At 36.5% G+C, this 19,167-nt stretch overlaps 1 protein-coding gene across 1 annotated transcript in view; it reads left to right on the top strand.

The window, feature by feature from the left end:
• The window catches only part of LOC150089170 (uncharacterized), a 437,035-nt gene that overhangs the window by 196,920 nt on the left and 220,948 nt on the right, over positions 1–19,167 (top strand). The window contains exon 6 of the mRNA XM_090389629.1: positions 9,826–10,029. Within this exon, the coding sequence (XP_090245755.1) occupies positions 9,826–10,029 (204 nt within the window). The remainder of the gene's footprint in view (positions 1–9,825; positions 10,030–19,167) is intronic.

Here is a 19,167-nt window from a genome sequence, read left to right as displayed (position 1 = left end):
ATCACATTCGACAACTGGTAGGACAGAGATAATTGGTTTCTGCCTGTGCTGTTGTTTCTAGTAATGAGGCCTGTGGCCTGTTACTGCTCTAGTTGAGGTTGTCCTTGTTTGGAGTCTCTACACGTTGTCTGTGCCCTAGAGAAGATATGTCAAAAACTCCAGCTGGCCATATTATTCATAGCTAATTAAAATTATGTAGCATCTATGCTAATTTTCAAGGAAGCTTAATTAGGATACGTTGTGGAAAGATTAGTTATTCTACTATTAATTCTCACAGCGATGAGAAGGTCAGGCACCCAAACTTTTGAAGTACTCGGAGAAAGTCAATTGATAAAAACACTGAGGTCGCTTCACATTATGTACTTACTTTTTGAATTGGTAATCCATGTTTCTGAATTTTATGTGTTGCAACCTGTGCGTTAGTTTTTTTTTTTTTTTTTTATTTATTCAGCTTTTGAATCAAAACGATTTCAATACTACTGCATTCCCTCCTATTGCTTTAAACTACTACAGAGTTGTGAGATCACTTATTTATAAGCTGTATATCTCTATCCAGCTTATTCAGGTATCATTAACAGAATCTTCGACTTAATTACCAGCAATATATTATATTATATTCGCGAGCGCACATACGCGTCTATTATCTTTACCATGTCCGTTCTTCCGTCCGCATGTAACAATTCGACTCCTAATATATGGATTTTCATGAAATTTTATATTTAGTTCTTTTAGAACGATCTGTCGAGACAGCCCAAATTTCATTAAAATCAAACCTGCAAATCTTTAGAAGAGAGAGAAAAACTCAAAAAAATTATATATACCGGGTGGTTATAAAATAAGTTTCCCTATTCAGGAGAGTCTAGTGTCAAAACGGTTAGAGTTAGCGCTGCAAAAATCAGTGAGTATGTCATTTAGGGTATGGGGAAGCGATTTGTAAAAGGGAAAAAAATTGTTCGAATTTCCGCCACCATATGTAAAAGTTGTCATTTACTTAAAGAAAAGCTGCTTACGCAAATCACATCCTGTTAGATAAAAGCAGAAAGGCCAACGCCACCGTAAATAATCATTATGGCTCTTACAAAAAAGGAACGTGCGCTTTTAGTAAAACTGTTCTACAAGAATAACAGTAACGCTAATGCAGGACTACGTGAATATCGGAAACTTAAAGGACCTTTGACATCAGTGGGGTTCGAAAACTAATAAAGAAATTTGAAGCGACTGATCGGGGAGTTTTGAGTAATTCCAGTCAGGGGATGAACAAGTATCGGAACGGAGGTAGTGAATGAAGCGGCGGTTGAAATGATCGGAATGCGAAACAATACCAGTCAGTAGTCCTGCGAGAGGTGTGTCAAGAGACTTGTACGTAGAGACTTGGTCTACCTGTACGTAAAGTGCTTCGAATAATTTTACGCTGGTTCCCATACAAGATTCACGTAGTGCAAGGACTAAAGTCTTGTGATCAGCAACAAAGAATAGACTTTGCTCTACGATTTCTGGCTAATATGGAACTTGACGATACATGGGCTTGAATGATCTTGTGGTCTGATGAAGCACATTTCACTCTTCATGGGACTGTAAATGCACAAAACTGCCGAATATGAGAACTTTCGTCCATCTTGAGAAGAGAGAGAGAGAGAGAGAGAGAGAGAGAGAATATATACCATCTGCTGTGCATTAAAGACCACTACAAAGTCCATACGTTAAAGTATGGTGTGGATTCACAGAAGAATTTATAATCGGACCCTTTTTCGTTGAAGAGCCTACATCTTATGGCCCCGTAAAGTAACTAGTGCACGGCACTGCGCTCTTCTAAGAGATCACATTATTCCAGTTCTGCAAGAAAGGCAATGCTTGAAGACCATAGTGTTCATGCAAGATGGTGCCACTCCCCACGTTGGTCGACAAATGAAGGAACTGTACCGTTCAACGTTCGGAAATGATCGCATCATTTCTAGAGACTTTTCGCAGTTATGTTCAGCCTGATCACAGATCTCAATCCATGTGATTTCTGGCTATGGGGATACCTCAAAGATAGAGTTTACCGTGGCGGCATAACAGATGCTTGTCGATTTGAAAGCAAGCATTAAGCAGCCTGTAGCCGACATCCCTAGTGAGATGCTACGCGAAACTATGTCGCACGCAGTCCTCCGTTTTCAGAATGTCATCTCAAGTGAAGGAAAGCACGTAGAACAATATCTGAAGATTTCTGATATTAAAATCTATCCTAAGTTAAGTATTCCATCCCATGTTTACAGTGCCAATTTCTCCCCTGGTGGCGGAAATTTCAACTTTTTTTTCTTCTTCTACAAATCGCTTCCCCATACCCTAAATGACATACCCACCGATTTTAACAGCGCTATCTCTAACCCTTTTGAAACTAGGTTCTCCTGAACAGGGAAACATTTTATAACCACCCGGTATATGGGAGAATAATAAATACTATACGAGCTTTAATTAAGCTGAACAGCGAAGTTTAGAAAACGTAAAACTATAGAGTTTTATTAACCGTTCTATAAAATTATAATATTAGTAATTAATTTATAAGAAGATAATTATATTTATTTTTCCCTTATACAGCGAAACAAAGAATTTAATTTTAAAAAATCGAACGCGCCTGAAATTTAACGCACTGCGTACATTTCCTAACTTGTTCAATTCCTACTATTAGTTCACACTCTCCCTATATATATTTATATATCTTGTTCAAATTTTCAATCGTTAATAAAATACTTTTTATTCATCCACTCAAGTTCAAATAAATTTTTTTAAACTTGTAGTGGATGACACTTGATGTTAATACAGTTTTTTCAAATATTAATTCATTAATTTAATTTAATTAATTCATTTTAGCTTTATATGGGAGAAAAAAATTTCTCTTATATAAGATATTTAGCAGGATATAAATTTAGGAATAAATACCGTCAGTAGCAAAGCGTGTAGATCGCTGGAAAAAAATTTCTTTTTCAGATTCTTTTTTCATTCTGGGTTCTAGTCTGAGTCAAGGAGGGAACAAAATGGGAAATGAAACATGTGAATCAAAATAATAGTCCAACACCATATATAAAAAGGAAAATGGAAAATTTCAAGGAAATTCGTTTTCTATTTTGCCACTTAATATTGTGATTCTGTCATATGTATATACATATTTATATTAATTGTAATTATTTAATAAAAAGTAACTAAAATAAAATTTTTCTTTGTTGACCTAAGTAGGAATTGACTTTAATTTTTTTTTTTTTATATTACTTGTTTTATATATTCTCGATAACATGTTTGCAATACTTTCCACAACGCTCATAAGATAATGTCTTGCCCACTCCATCCTCCCCCTTTTCAGGAGCGTTTGCATATGCGTAAAACGCTTATTCTCTTCACTATGCGCGTCAACCCATCCGTTTGCATGTAAAAATTAGACCACCGGAGGATAGATTTTCATTAAATTTTATCATTAGCCCTTTTAGAAAGAAAGACTTTTCTAGTCAACCCAAATTTCATTAAAATGAGAAACAGAAATCTGGAAATTATTACTTTTTTATATAATAATTGCCTTATATCAATAAGCTATCTATACACAGTCATCTCTCGCTTATCGACCGTTCATTTAACGAATTTTTGCTATAATGAAGGTTTCTATTTAATACTACTTTCGAATATAACGAAAGATATCTTGTTTTAAAGAAGGTGAAGACTGGTTGAATTTCGTAGGCGGCGCACTACACGCACGCACGCACCGTATCCCGATGTCCTGTTTTCATAACTCTTAACGATTTGTAGGGAGATACAAAGAAATTGCAGAGGAGGCAAGGGAAAAGTACTGGACTCAAAAGGATTGTAATTTTGATAAGACAGGTTTCAACTCGAAAAACTACCTGACCGCACATACATTTGCCTTAATGAAAAAAGGGTCGCCACGATCCAAAGTTTCTAAAGACAGGTTAACAAGCGTGTTTGGGAAAAATGAAAAAAGGCGATTTTAAGCTTAAACCTTGTTTCAATAGTGGTTCATTCATTCATTCCAAAGGTCACTTCCAGTGTATTATTAAGTCAATCAAAAAAAAAAAAAAAATTTTTTTTTTCTTTTTTGGTAGTTGTTGACGCATCGGCTTCTGTGGCCATAATGCACGACCCAAGGTTTTTACAGTACTTTGATCCAAACCCGAGGCGGGATTCGAACCCGCGACCTTTGAGTTGCTAGACAGGCACTTTACCTACCCGGCTAGCCCGGTCGGCTATTCAGTCAATCAAAAGAAACGAATGGGTGACAGGTTGCATACGCTATGATTACATGAAAGATTACGTTGGAAGAACGTTGCCAGAAGAAAAAGAGATACGATAACAAGGTTTTGCTGACACTGGATAATACCACTGGCTATCAGATTAACTGCTCCAACCACGGTGTGTGGAAACTTATTCCAATGTTCGACAACCCGCTGCCCATATGTGATTTTTATAAGATTCAAACTTCTGTTATTCCCTAAGATTTTATATTTGTGTCCTCTGGTTGGCGTCTTATCAACGAGAGAGAGAGAGAGAGAGAGAACAAACCTTCCTCATTCAATTTACACAATTTCTTCAGTGTCCTAAACACCTCAATTAGATCTCCCCTTACATGTGTCGTTGTCATTGCAGTTCACACCTTCTAAACTGGTCTTTATCTGTGCATCGCTTTCCACTCGTCACCAATATGGTAGTCCTCTTAATCCTCTCCAGAAATTCTGTGTAAATTTTGGGTGCCGTGTCCATAACTGATTACAATATTCCAAATGCGGTATAACCACCGCTTCGTAAAGAGAGCTAATGCCGTCCTTAACTAGCAAAGTGCTGTAAACCATAAACAGGAACACCATGCCTTCCTAGCAGTCTGTTTATATTGCATGGAAAATTTCATGTCAGATGAAATCACAACGACTAAATCTTTTTCATCTTGAACCACTTTTAGTTCCTGTCCCCATAGTTTATAGGTGACTCCAGGATTTCTCTTCCACAAATTTTTTGGACCATATATGAAACCGACCCAAGTCGTTTGGAAGCAACATGGCCTGCATCGAATTTCTCACCATTCCCACCTTCAAATCATCAGCAAACTTTTACAGCTTATCTTGTATACCCATGTTAATATCAATTTTCAAAATTAGAAATAGGAAGATCCCAACATATGGGAACCCTCTATATACTGTCTTTTAGCCAGCATGCAATCCAGCGTGGATCGTATTGTAACTAAAACTTCTTTCTGTTTATATAAGAGCTTTCCATGAGGAACCGCGGACCGCATCAAAAGTCTTTTCTAAGGTCTAGATATATAATGTCAAAATTGTTACCTGCATCCAACTGCTTAACGACTACATCATAGTAATTTACCAGACTGGTCAAGCATGACCTCATCTTAACGAATCCATGCTGGGATCTATTCAAGATACCATTCTTATTTAGATGATCCTGAATGGCATACTTAACCATATACTTGATCCTCCTTACCATAGAATCAACCTCGCTGGCCTATAGTTACCTATCTCCTCTTTGGTACTAAGTTTATAGATTAGGGAAACAGAACTGCTCCAGATCAAGGGATCTTCCCGGAGTTCAATGACGTTTTCATTAACAAACAATAGTCTGATATACTCACATGTAGTCTATTTAACTGAAACTGAATACTATATATATACCATCTTCCCCTGGAGACTTTCCTTCCTTTAATCTCTGGCGCCTCCGTAGCTAGGTGGGAAGGAGAAACAGTCCGTAGCACACGCTTCTTGATTAGACCGGGGTTCGAGCCCGTTACCACAAAATACGGAGGATGCGGAAAGGTCAGGGAATGACCACCGCATATTCCCGGAGCAATATGGCCTTAGTTGCTAATGCTCTTAAAAACAAAAGAACAACAAACAACAAAAAATCCTTTAATCTCAAGTAGCTTTTATAACAAATGTTTCTTTGAGATCATTATATAACTTATTTTACGGCACTCTGATACCTTAACATTCCCCAGGGTTTCGAGCTTGCTTTTGACTGTAAATATCGATAATAAGAAGTATCTGTTCAATTCATTTGCCATTTCTGTTAGGCTTTCTATGGACCACTTCCACTGCAATAAAATGTGTTCCATTCATGTCTCATTCAGCACAATGAGTTCCTTGTGTTCCAATGTAATTTCGATTATAAAATTAGTAATGTTAAATTTGTTATCACTCATTTGTTTGTTTTTTCTAGCTGCATGTTTTAATAAATAAATATCCGTATATTGATTCTCAAGAAGAAAATTACACATGCTCCCATGCGAATCTGCCTGTAAAGCCGAGGTCACAAGGCTTACATAGATCATGAAAACTTAGAAGGTACGGCTTTAAGGCATTACAAAGAAAAAATACAGGGCAGTTAAGAATAATGCTATAAACTTTTTACCTAAACATATTAAGAGAAGAAAAAAACACAAAAATATATAAATAAAAAAATTTATAGTAGTTGAAAGGACAGTGACAAATTACAACGGATATATCCACATGTTAAAGAAAATTAAGCATAAATTAAGTTATTAGATCACCAATTAAATCAGTGAATGCTTAAGTTTACATGACTTGACTTTTATACTTTTTGTCATGAAACAGCTAAAAAGATCAAGAATATGTAATAAGTAACATAAAAACAACAGAAAGAATGAAACAATCCATCTGGCGAGACAAGTCTGTTTTGCTTAGGCATCAGTAGTAGTAGTGGCATGCGATGCAAGAAAGCAAGTGTATGAGCTTATGCAGCATCAGCCAAAAAATATATATATATTTACAAAACAAATCGCTTAAAATGTTTGTCCAGTTCCTCCTTAAATTTATTTAACCTATCAACTTCCACGGCGACAGATGGAAGTTTGTTCCAGCAATTAACCACCCGCTGGCTAAAGGCAAATTTCCACACATCTATTCTACACCTGTCTTTCCTTAATTTGAATTTAAGCCCCCTTAGGTTCGTAATCTGAACAAGTGGAAGAATTCAGCCCAACCCATTCAAGGCCTTATACACCTCAATCAGATCATCACGCAGGTGCCAAGTCTCCAACCGCTGCAATTTGCAGAACTTAAGCCTCTCTTTGTAAGAGGATCCCTTCATTCCCTCACCAATCTTGTTGCTCTTCTCTGTACACGCTCAAGCAAATCTACATCCTTCCTAAAATGAGGCCTCCAGACCTGTACGCAGTATTCAAGGCGTGGCCTGACCATTGCCTTATACAGAGGGACAATCACCTCATTTTCCCTACTAGCAAAATTCCTATATATCATTGACAAAACCCCATGACCTGCCATGGCAGCCTGTCTGCATTGCTCAGAAAACTTCATATCTGACTGCACAATTACTCCCAGGTCTTTTTCATTTTCTACCACCCTAAGTGTAGTACCACACAGTTGATACGTTACTCTGGGGTTACTACTTCCCATATGCAGTACTTTGCATTTGTCAAGGTTAAACTTCAGTTGCCACTTCTAAGCCCATCTGCCCAAATTTTCTAGATCCTTTTGCAGTAGCACACTGCCATTAACAACCCTGCCAACCTTTGTATCATTTGCAAACTTCGACACTAAGCCTGATATACCTTCATCAATATCATTGATAAATATACAAAACAACAGTAGACCCAACACCGAACCCTGAGGGACTCCACTAATAACATTAGTCCACGAAGAGCAGCACCCATTGATTACCACCCTCTGCCTTCTCCCACTCAACCACCCTTTTATCCATTGTAGCAATTTACCCTTAATACCATTTCGCTCCAATTTGTACAGTAGTCTTCCATGCGCAACAGTGTCAAAAGCTTTCCTGAAATCCAAGTATATGATATCAAAATATTTTTTGCATCTAGTTGCTTTGTAACCACGTCATAATAACCAATCAAATTTGTCAGACAAGACTTTCCCTTAACAAACCCATGCTGTGTCTGAATTTTTTTGGGAGGAATTTTGCCTAGGGAAACATGAATTTCAACTTTATTCCAGATCTAAAACATAAGATCAACAAAAAAAAGCAAGGAATTTAATTTGAAGCGGGAATTATGAGGAACCCAACTAAATTTTTGTATATTTGAGAACTGCAAACAGAAAATTAGAGAACACGTTTTTCATTGGCCCAAAGCAATATTCTGTATTCGGCTGGAGAAAAAGGCTTTAAAGTTAGAAATCCGGTCAGATGCTCTCTTCTAGGGCATAATGAATTGAAGAGATCAAAAGAGAATTAGAGCACTGAAGAGATCAAAAGAGAATTAGAGCACTGAAGATATCAAATGAGAGTTGATATATTTTTAATGGTGGAGAAGAGAAAACAATTAAACTGTAACTAAGAATACCTTTTTAGGATATATATTTAACATTATAAATCTGGATGTTAAAAAGAAGCTTAGAATCAAATATAACACCAAGGTCTCAAATGTGAAGATACCAAAACAATAATTTACTGTGGACAGCAGGTGAAATAGTCAAGGGGTTGGACATTTAAAAAAAAAAACATCAGCTGATTTTTGAGATTTAATTTGGAGACAAAAAAATTCTAAATGATTAATGATTAATGATTATTGTATACTTCAAATAGAGTAAATAAATAAATGCAGGGTTTCATAAGAAAATAACCGTATTTTCCAGACTATAAGAGGTACTTTGTTACAGGAAAATGTTGCCTAAAATTCCTCTGCGTCTTTGGTCTGTTCTGACTACGCTAGGTGCATGCAGAGATGTCTTTATCTTTAGCCGTGGCTATAGACAATATAGCTAAAACATCCAGGTCGATATCTAAAAAAGCTAGCTCTTTTATTGTGTGATTATTTCAGATTATACGTAACAGAGACAATAAAAATGATGGTTGTGAATTAATCAAGAGGTTAGCTGTAATTCCAAAAGCCCTTAACCAACCGTAGCCATTAATCAGAGGCTACGGTTAATCAGAGGTAATAAATAACTCCGAATGATGGATTTAGTTAACATTATTTATTAAGATTAAATGAAAACAGCCTGGCAAGCTAATGTGATATGGACAGATGAGGGTGATTTTACCTTTATGGTAGACACTGTCAACAGCCACAATTGTGTAAATTTAAATAAGAAAATCCACGTGCTCACACTGAAATTCACCTATGATAAAAAAAAAGAAAGTTACTGTGTCGTGTAGCTTTGCTTCGCAACGTTGCCTGATCAATATTTCTGTGAGAAAGAAGTTAATGGAATACTTTAAACAAATACAGTAACTGCGAAATTACGAGGTAGGATTGCCAGGCATCGTTCTGCTTGAATTAGATGAACCAAGTATCCTTCACAAAACCATATCTGAGAAAAATAATGCACCAAGGGACATCGATATATAATTGTAGCCTCTCACTAGCTGGAATTTTTATATTGAAATAGCCTCCGCAAAGCTCAATTTAAATCAGTGTCTTTTGGCTCTATGACTCCTTGAAAAATCGTGTTTAGAATACCCAGCCTTCAAATTTATTATAACAGAAACATGCAAATAGAACAGGTAATACCAGAACACATTAATTACTTAATAACTCTATGAATAATTTTGTTTATCGACTTAATAAAGGTGGCCATTTGAACGGAAGCAATAAATACTGTATAGTTTGTATTTTCTTCCGGTAATAAACCTTAATAAATTTTAAAACGCCATAGAAAGTAATTTTATGCTTATTCTATCGTCCATTAAATTATCAGTCCTGTGTTAATCATTATTCCCAGGCACGAGTCTTACAATATTTCTGACCTAATAATTTCATGTGTGTGTATTGCGTGTATATATATGCATACACACAAAACAATGATATATATTTATTTTTCCCCAATACTTGATTAGGATGAAGGTCTTACAGCTCTTCACATTGCCTGTGAAACAGGAGATGAGCACATCATCAAGATTCTTCATCAGTTCAACGCTAATGCTAACATTTCTGATTTCAATGATCGAACTCCTCTTCATATTGCAGCCGAGAAAGGATACAGTAACATAGTTGAAATACTGGTGGATAAGTTTAAAGCTTCGATATTTAAGAGAACAAAGGTAAGTTGCAGAACGGCCTCCTCTAAAACATTATCCGCACTAACCATATTATATATGTCATATTATCGCTTTAATAAAGTATAATTTAAACTGTTAATGCAGATGAAGAAATTCATTTAAACGTGTCTAATGATACTTATAATTTACCTGATATTCAAAATATAGATATTGTTAATTATGATGTCACATGCGCATTTCAAAAGCAAGGTAGCAATATAATTACAAAAATAATATCTTTAGAACCATGGTTCATTCTTTACCTACTAAACGTTGAAAGAACTACTACTGGGTGAATCAGAATTCACTCAAAGCTGTGTATTTTAAATTATCTATTGAAAGAACCCTCTAAAGTTAGAAGGCACACATAATACAGTAAACTCTTTAAAATCCGACACTTTCGGGGAATGTGCCAGATTTTAAAATTTTCTGGATTTCAGAAACTATGCTTCACGGCAGTTGAGCAATTTTGGTGAAACACATTTCGACGAATATTAAGGAATAATTACAAGAAAGTATGTCTCGTCTACATCAGTTCAGGTGGCATTTTAATTTTTATAACATACTGTGGACAAATACGATCAATTTCTCGCTCGTCAAAGGTGGCTAAGTTTCGTTACTGCCCGATTATAATGGCAAAAAAGCCTTGGTTGTGCGGAATTAAATCTGTTGTTGGTGCGCATCATTAAATCGCTGTTTATGGAAGAGATTAACCATGGTTTAGCTACACATCAATTTGCCATATTACCCAAAGTTGGGCATTAAGCTGTTCCAAAGTGACGTCAAACTAGTCACCGGCTCATAAGCGCTGTACGACCAGCCACATAGCCAGTCACCTTTTTCTTAAGTCTCTCTCTCTTAATATTTAAATTAAAAAAAATTAACAGAGAGACTTAAGAAAAACTTTATTTTCTAGTAAAATAAAGTTTTTCTAGTAAATAAAGTAAAGAAAAACTTTACTTTATTTACAATCTGGAAGTATCTACTACTTCCAGATTGTAAAATCAGGGACTTTTTTTTTCTTTTTTTTGTAATATGTGCTCGTTCAAGATTTTAATGAATTTTCTGTATTTATGTAACTCGCCTACACATTCTTAAAATAAGGAGTAGTATACTAATATAAAATTAGTTAATTAAAATAAAAAAATGAAAAAGCCAAAAATAAATACTATTCGAAATTTTAAAAAATACTATACATGTATTGTATATTTTAAAAGACGTTTCGAAAGTTTGTGCAAAAAAAATTCTGAGACGTACTCTAGGGTCCGAAAAATTATTAAAAAAAGGAGAAAAAAGCCACGTAAACATATGTCCGATTCTGAACAATTAGGAGACTTCAGCTGTTCGAACCAAAAAAAAAAAAAAAAAAATCAGATACGGAGGAAATGGCAACATCTCCCTTCACAAGGACTGTTGGGTAGCCATCGGAAATGCGAAATTATATGTTCAAAAATGTTCCATTATTATTAACGATTTATTCACCAAGCCATTTTTAAACAAGGGCATATGAAGGGTATAATCAGGGGCGTCGAGTCGAGGATAATTGAGTCAGCTGCTCTGATCCAAAAAAAAAAAAAAAAAAAAAAAAGGGGGGAACCAGGATCTCAAGAAGAAAGAGGAATTGAAGGGGGAGAGGGAAAGCATATCCCAAGGAGCGTCCAAAGCTAACACAGGCTCTGGACAAACAGATCGTAACTATTCTCCATTTCGGGTTTTTCCCTTCAGATCCGGGCCTTCCCTACACAATGTTGTTGTTTCTTATTTGGTTTTAGGAGCATTAGCAACTAAGGCCATATTGCTCCGGGGATATGTGGTGGTCATTCCCTGGCCTTTCCGCATCCTCCGTATTTGGTGGGCACGGGCTCGAACCCCGGTCTAATCAAGAAGCGTGTGCTACGCACTGCTGCTCCTGCCCACCTGCCTACGGAGGCGCCCTGCACAATGTGTTCAGGCACGGAGTACCCAGCCCACTCATCAAAAGGCAGCAATATCATAAAGGGTATTCATCCACTTTACCGATTTTTAAACAAGGGCATATGAGGGGCAAAACTCCCCCACCCTCACGTTAAATATGTTAGGATATCCTTCCTACAAAACCATGTTAAATAAGTAGTAGTAGTAGTAATGGCGGTATGTGATGCAAAAAAAGCAAGCGTATGAGTTTATGTAGCATAAGCCAAAAAAAAAAAAAAAATCACACATCCATTCCCTCTAAAAGTTTATCCAGTTCCTCCTTGAATTCATTTAAGCTATCGACTTCCATAACTACAAATTAAAGTTTGTTGCAGCAATAACCACCTGGTGGCTAAAGGCAAATTTCCACACATCTATTCTACAACTGTCTTTCCTCAATTTGAATTTATGACCCCTCAGGTTCGTAATCTGAGCATGCGAAACAATCCATCAGAATTCAGCGTGCTCAACCCATTCAAGGCTTTATACACCTCAATCAGATCACCTCGCAGGTGCTTAGTCTCCAGCCGCTGCAATTTGCAGAACTCAAGCCTTTCTTGGTAAGAGGACCCCTTCGCTCCCTCACCAATCTTATTCCCCTTCTCTGTACACGCTCAAGGAACTCTACATCATTCCTAAAATGAGGCCTCCAGACCTGTACGCAGTGCTCAAGGCGTGGCCTGATCATTGCCTTATTACAAAAGGATAATCACCTCCTTTTCCCTACTAGCAAAATTGCTGTATATCATTAACAATACCCCATGACCTGCTCTGGCAGCCTGTCTGCATTGTTCTGAAAACAAATGGCGTCAGTATCTTTGAAATAAAAGTATTTCGAACGGTCACCTTCGAGTGTTCGTTCCTTAAGTACTCTCGACGGTAGACTTTACCATACCTCACTGGCCTGCTACCATAGGTTCTCAACGACTGAACATCTGTGGGATCATGCTGAACAAGCATTCGTGGCAATTTGCCTCCGTCCGATCTGTAGAAACTTCACACGCGATCGAAATGAATCGTTTCCTTAACCATTACAATTGAAATCGGATCCATAATTTTAGAAAAACCAACCTGAGCAAAGTTTTACAAAAGTAGAACTTTTATTTAATAGTTCAAAACAGGTTACAAATACAGTACATAGTTCATGTGAAACAACTTTCCGATTCTCGTACATTTACAAAACTTTAGCTGCTGTACAACTGTAATGTATCCTTTTGTACGTATCTCAGCCATGCAATCCGTGCTCACCAGCTCTATAACGGCAGTGTTTCCACTACTTTTTTTGAGCAAATCAACCGTCCTATTTGCAGAGGTTGGGTATCAGCACAACAATTAAGTGAACACAGACTAATGCAGGTGTGAACTCATTCGTCCTTACTTTAAAATTCTGAATATGTAAGGATTTTCTTATTCTACTAATTCTGCTAAGTTTAATTTTAATTTATATTTCGGAAACAAAGCCTCACTAAAAAAAATAATCTTATTTTCCTTGTCTTCTTTTATTAGTGAGGCTTTAAGCATACTTGTACATTAACAGCGTAAAATTCATACAAAATCCATTATTAATGAACTACAGTATTAATAAAAAATGAAAACGCATTTATTATCAAATGTTCCAATCATAATTCAGCTAGCTAGCACACATTTTTTTATAAACGGCATGCCGCGTGCCAAATATATCAAATAACTAATGTTTGTTTCTCTTTACTCAATTATATTTTAATAATTAATTTTTTCATTGCCCTAAAACAATAGACGTTAACAGATATTTTTATCATGTGCGTTGGCACTGTGAAATAGCAGTCAGCTGAAAGCCTTTTGGATCATAAGCTTCAGAAGAAAAAACAAAACCGATATACTTCATGAAAAGTACTATTCAATGTGTTTTTTTAAAAGAGCACAAAATCTGTTAAGAAAATGGATTCCGGGTGGAAGGAAAGAATAACTAGTTTTGCTGCTTCAAGGTCTTCATCAACATTCAGCAGGGTAAGTCTTCCTGTTTCACCATTGTGCCAGTTCATGTTTTATCACAACGTTTCACCCATCACCAGTGAGATTAGTATTGAATGGCGGGGCTTTACGTGGGCATATTTCTTTGGGATTCGATTAACTCGTGTATATGCAAAATTCAAAATTTTATGAAAGGCGCTTGCTCTCTCCCCTCACCAACGCTGTTTAAATCTCGGAGCAAGTCTAGATTAAACGGACTGAGCTGCACAGCTTATCAACTTTGAAGTAAGAACAACCTTCCGATGCTCTACTAGCAAGCACAGAAAGCCAGTCATACCTTACACGGGAAGGGTTAAAAAAAAAAAAAAAAAAAAAAGGATTGGCAATGCAGGATACTGAGTTGTATTATATTTTAAGGTGGTGATAGGCTGCTTTAATACAATTTGAATTCGAAATAACATAAGTTAATATTTAAATCAGCACAAGCTAACAGTTTAATGGAAAGCGCTAAAACTAATTAAAAAGAAGTCATTCAAAGTTCAGCAACACTCTAAGAAAAGGAGGGAGGTCAGCGTTAATTTTTCACATCGAAATAAATTTAGCTTAACAGAAAAATATGTAAATTTAACATTTTGATTTAAAATATACTACTAAATTATACTACAAGTAAAAAAAAAAATATAATATTATTATTATTAACAAAAGTAGTAGTGCCTGCCATACAGCCTTTCTCTATGAACAGGTGCTGTAGTTATTTACATGAATCTATAACACTGAACAAATTTTGGGTCATATCTTGTTATGGGCACGAAAGTAACTTTACTTTATAGGTTTTGGGATGCTAAACACGAAAATGGTGCTTAAAATAGCAGACTGGGTCTTGTTTTCGAAAAAAGTAGTATTTTATATTTATATGGCAGTAACATACATGAATCGAACACTTATATTCTGCTTTGGGAGCATCCATCCCTTTTCACCATCCAACAATAATCGGCTAACATGGCGGCACTCCATTTGCTTTTGTTTCTTTGTTCCATCGCTGTGGTGTCTTGATGGAAGCGCTCACCATATTCGTTGCTGACGGCACCACAGTTTGGCGAGAAGAAATTCAAGTGTTAGCGCATGAAATGCATCTTCAATGACATGTTGCTTCCCAGTTTTTCGTAAGAAGTAATGAGATTTTCCGCACTCATTACCTCTTACGAACCTAGATTTTCTACATTTTCTAGAAAATCAGTCGAAACATTTCGGATGGCTTTCCACGCTGATTTCTCATTACCACTAAGGGCCCATTCGAACTGTTCGTCTTTGAAAAGTTGCCTTGTTTGCGGACCAATGAAAATGCCTGCCTTAATCTTCTCTGTACTAAGTCTTGGGAATTTCTCTTGCAAGTATGTGAATGCAAGACCGTTCACTTCCAAAGCCTTCACGAAATTTTTCATGAGACCTAGTTTGACGTGGAGTGGTGGAAGCAAAACTTTATTTAAATAAATTTTCTGTTTAAACTCCGGGACGACCAAACGGTCAGAGGAGTTTACAAGATACACAGAATACAAGAAACAGCACCGTATTCAGCGGTCATGGGCTTGAACTCCGGTTTCACTCAAGGTACGTGTACTTATGCACCCGCGCACCTGACCACTAGGCTACGGCGGCCTTATTTGGATCTACCAGAGTTTCAAATATTACGTTCTTCATTCCAGGCGTTAATGATTTTCGTTGAGGCCAACTCCTCTTCTCGTAGGGCATATCCTTGGCACGACTATCCCACTCGCAGAGAAGGTAGCAATACTTAGTGTAACCATTTTGAAGTCCTAATAAAATGACGATTACCTTTAAATCACCACATATCTGCCACTTATACTTCTGAGAGTGTACACCTCAGAGGATATTCTCTATGTCTGCGTATGTTTATTTTTTGTGGACGGCATACACAAGAGATATTGAAGGCAGCATATTTCCAATGTGCTTCTAAGTGTAGCCTTAGGGCTACACTTAGAAGTGTCTATAAATAGTTGCCATTCTGTGCCTCGTGTTCATTGCTGCCATAAGACCATCAATATCCTTACAAATAGTGAGTTCACCTTCTGTTTTATAGAATTTATCATAGTCTTTACTTCGAGTACGAAATGTTGTCACTTTCGCAGAATGATCTAGAACAGCGTTTCTCAAACTGGGGTCCGCGAAACGCTCAGAACGTTTTTACATATACAGTATATAAGTTTGGGAGCCGCTGATCTAGAAGATTCTACTGTTGTAGCCTCGTGGCCAAAAGCTCTGCCTTATTCTTCGGCAGTTTGAGATCCTGATGAGGTCATTAAGCTCACTTTCTGTGATCTTATGTGGTTCAGAAAGATAAAGGTTTGGACAAAATGGTGGATCCCTTGACATAGAAGGCTGTTGTACTTCTTCGTATATATCAAGCTGATGTTCATCAGTGTCTTCAACTTCATCAGTGTACAGAAAAACGGACTAGGGTGGTTAAGAAATATGTAGTACTTCACCGTGAGGCAAGGGACGAATTGCAGATAGTATATTTGGATACGTCACTGTCCAGTTTTGCTTCATTGTCATCCAATTTCTAATAGGAAGCACCATACAGAAGTAACTGTCTGTGACGTGATTTGTTGGCTCCCTCCATATAATGGGAACTGCGAGTCATAAAACGTTCCATTCGATTCACCCACGCGTTGTGTTTTGATGAACAGGCAGTGCAGCATATTTGTGGAGCTCAAATATGGCTGCCTGCTTTACACCCAAAGTACAAGAAGTAGGTCTTTTTCATGGCTCGAGTTAAGGGACGTTTTCTTGAAGCTAATGTGACTTTCCACATACGTAACAGAAGTCATTCGGACTATTCACACAATTACGGGGCATATTAATACTGCACGACACAAATACTGCGCAAAAAGTAGGAATCTCACAGAGAACAAATAATCACCCAGTACCTAGCTATATTCGAGAATTACTGCGACAGAGTTGAAGACGCATTCGAGGCAACAACTTATCACCTGATGCAGAGCGAGGCGACAGTTGCCGATTTCGTGATAAGAGCGTGTTGGTACTGAAACTGCGGTTTCGCCATGCGTTTTGCCGAGAGCCGCAGTTGATAATGCAAAGTAAACTCCCTAATATGAGACCTCAATTGTAATTCGAAAAAAAAAAAAAAACAATCGACTAATTTTAATGTGATCTTCGTGTTCAGCAGCATAAAATTAGCCAAGACTGGGTATTTTCGTTTTCGTAACATTTTACGTGTTGACCAGTGTAATATTTGTATAGTAATAAGAGTGTGCGTGAGTGCCTTTCAGTGTCACAGCTCCAAGAGAAACTTTGGGAAATTTTAATCAAACGAATCCTAAAGTTTGCACCTGGGTCTAATTCTCTCTAGCGTTACCAAAATTTATAAATTTCGCATTAATAAATTCCCTAAAAGGATGCTATAATCATTATTAACATTTTGATGACTAACAATCCATGCGAAGCCGAGCACTGGAAAAATTCTTAAAGGTGTTTCAATTGTACTGTAGTTAGCCAATCTCATGAGAACGAAGCGTTTTACCTCTTGATTTTTTTCGTTTTTCAGCCAGCACAACATGCGAATCAACAAACACACTCCTAAAAGCACTTCAAAACTGCAGGAATGCCCATGTCCCGTTGCATTGGGGAAGCTCCGAATCCTGATACCCTCAGCTCACAAGCTTGTTAGCTGAGATTCCTTTTCTCATTTTTTAAAAGTTTTCTCTGCTCTTATAAAGTCTATGGCGAAGGCATTTTTATTTTTCAAGCCCCACGTCTCTTCCTAAATTATTTAATGATAATCTTTTAGTTAACTGATTTTTTTTTAATGTGATTTACTTAGAGATGCTGCTTTATTTCTGAAATCCAGGTAACTGACAATTATGTTTAAACAACTCTTTAAATATGATGTATATTCTAAATTGATAATGCTATATTTAACCGTTTCATATTGAAGTTGTTTTTGGTTTGTACTGTTGCGTTGCAAATTCAGTGTAAAACTAATTTAACGATCAGATTTATACATAATTTTTTGTCGGCAGTGTAGCATTCAACATCCAAGTAAAAAATATCTTTCAACTATTCCATTTTTTTTATTATTTTTACATTTTATTAGTTTCATGGACTTTTACCCTGACATTACAGAATGAGCATAATTTAGGAAAGATTTATCACTGGGATTTTTTCCATGTTCACAAATAGTATTAAGTCGTTCTCTGACGTCAGTATAAATGGACGAAAAGTTGTCAGCTTCCTTTTGACGAATATCACAATGTAACTTTAATCAATTATTTATGTGCTGAATCTCTCAAACATATTGTAAACGAAAAGTCAACAGTAGAGTGCAGTAATAAACCGGTCTGAGTTGATTGAGATTCAAGCCATAAAAACTGACAAATACAGTGAACAATTGTATTCACTGTCAAAATTATCAGTTATATACTTCTCTAACCTATCTTATACTTCGAATATAAATATGCAAGCTTTTTTTTTCTTTTTTATTTGTGTTTCTCGTTTTAAGACTGTTTGCAGCTATCAATGTACAGCTGTTTCTTCTTAGTTAACTCCTCCTAAAAAGGCTCGGCTTACTTTAGGTCAACAATCATTTAATGTCATGTTTCATATGTAAATGATTAGCTGTGAACCCTCCGGATTTACGACGGAGAATCCATCTTTTTTTTTTTTATACTCCATTTCACCTTTTTCCGTCTCACCGTCGTAATGTAGTTGGCGACAAAGAGTTTGTCCGTCGTTTTGCAAAAACTGTTTTCCTCCAAGTTTTTCTTTTCACAAAAAATAACAATAATAAAACTATGTTAAAATTGAATTTTTATTTATTATTATTTTTTTTTCATTTTGCGAATTTCTGATTATTTTAGTTAACTGTCAGATGTGCTGCGGTAGTATTAGTTGAAAAATATAAATGCGCCATAATACGACGTAAATTTTCAGAACACATATACGCACGATTTTTCATGGATTGTAAAATCTGAAAAAAGTAACACATGTGTGCCGTATGTACCCGTGATTTTCAATTTCACGTGGCGGAAAAGAGATGTAATCAGACATTTTCAAACAAATATGCATAAGGCAGCATGCTGCGCATAGAAAGAAATGCAAAAATAGATTTAGAATTTCACAGTGACGATGATGTCACAGGTGCCAAATGTTTATTTGCATCTTTGGTCAAAAAATATAATCTTACTCTGAGCTGTGTTG

This window comes from Mastigoproctus giganteus, chromosome 2 (assembly GCF_048544385.1).
Source record: "Mastigoproctus giganteus isolate SK-2022 chromosome 2, ASM4854438v1, whole genome shotgun sequence".
In the NCBI taxonomy this organism is placed as follows: Eukaryota; Metazoa; Arthropoda; class Arachnida; order Uropygi; family Thelyphonidae; genus Mastigoproctus; species Mastigoproctus giganteus.
This window is presented reverse-complemented; position numbering and strand designations above follow the sequence as displayed.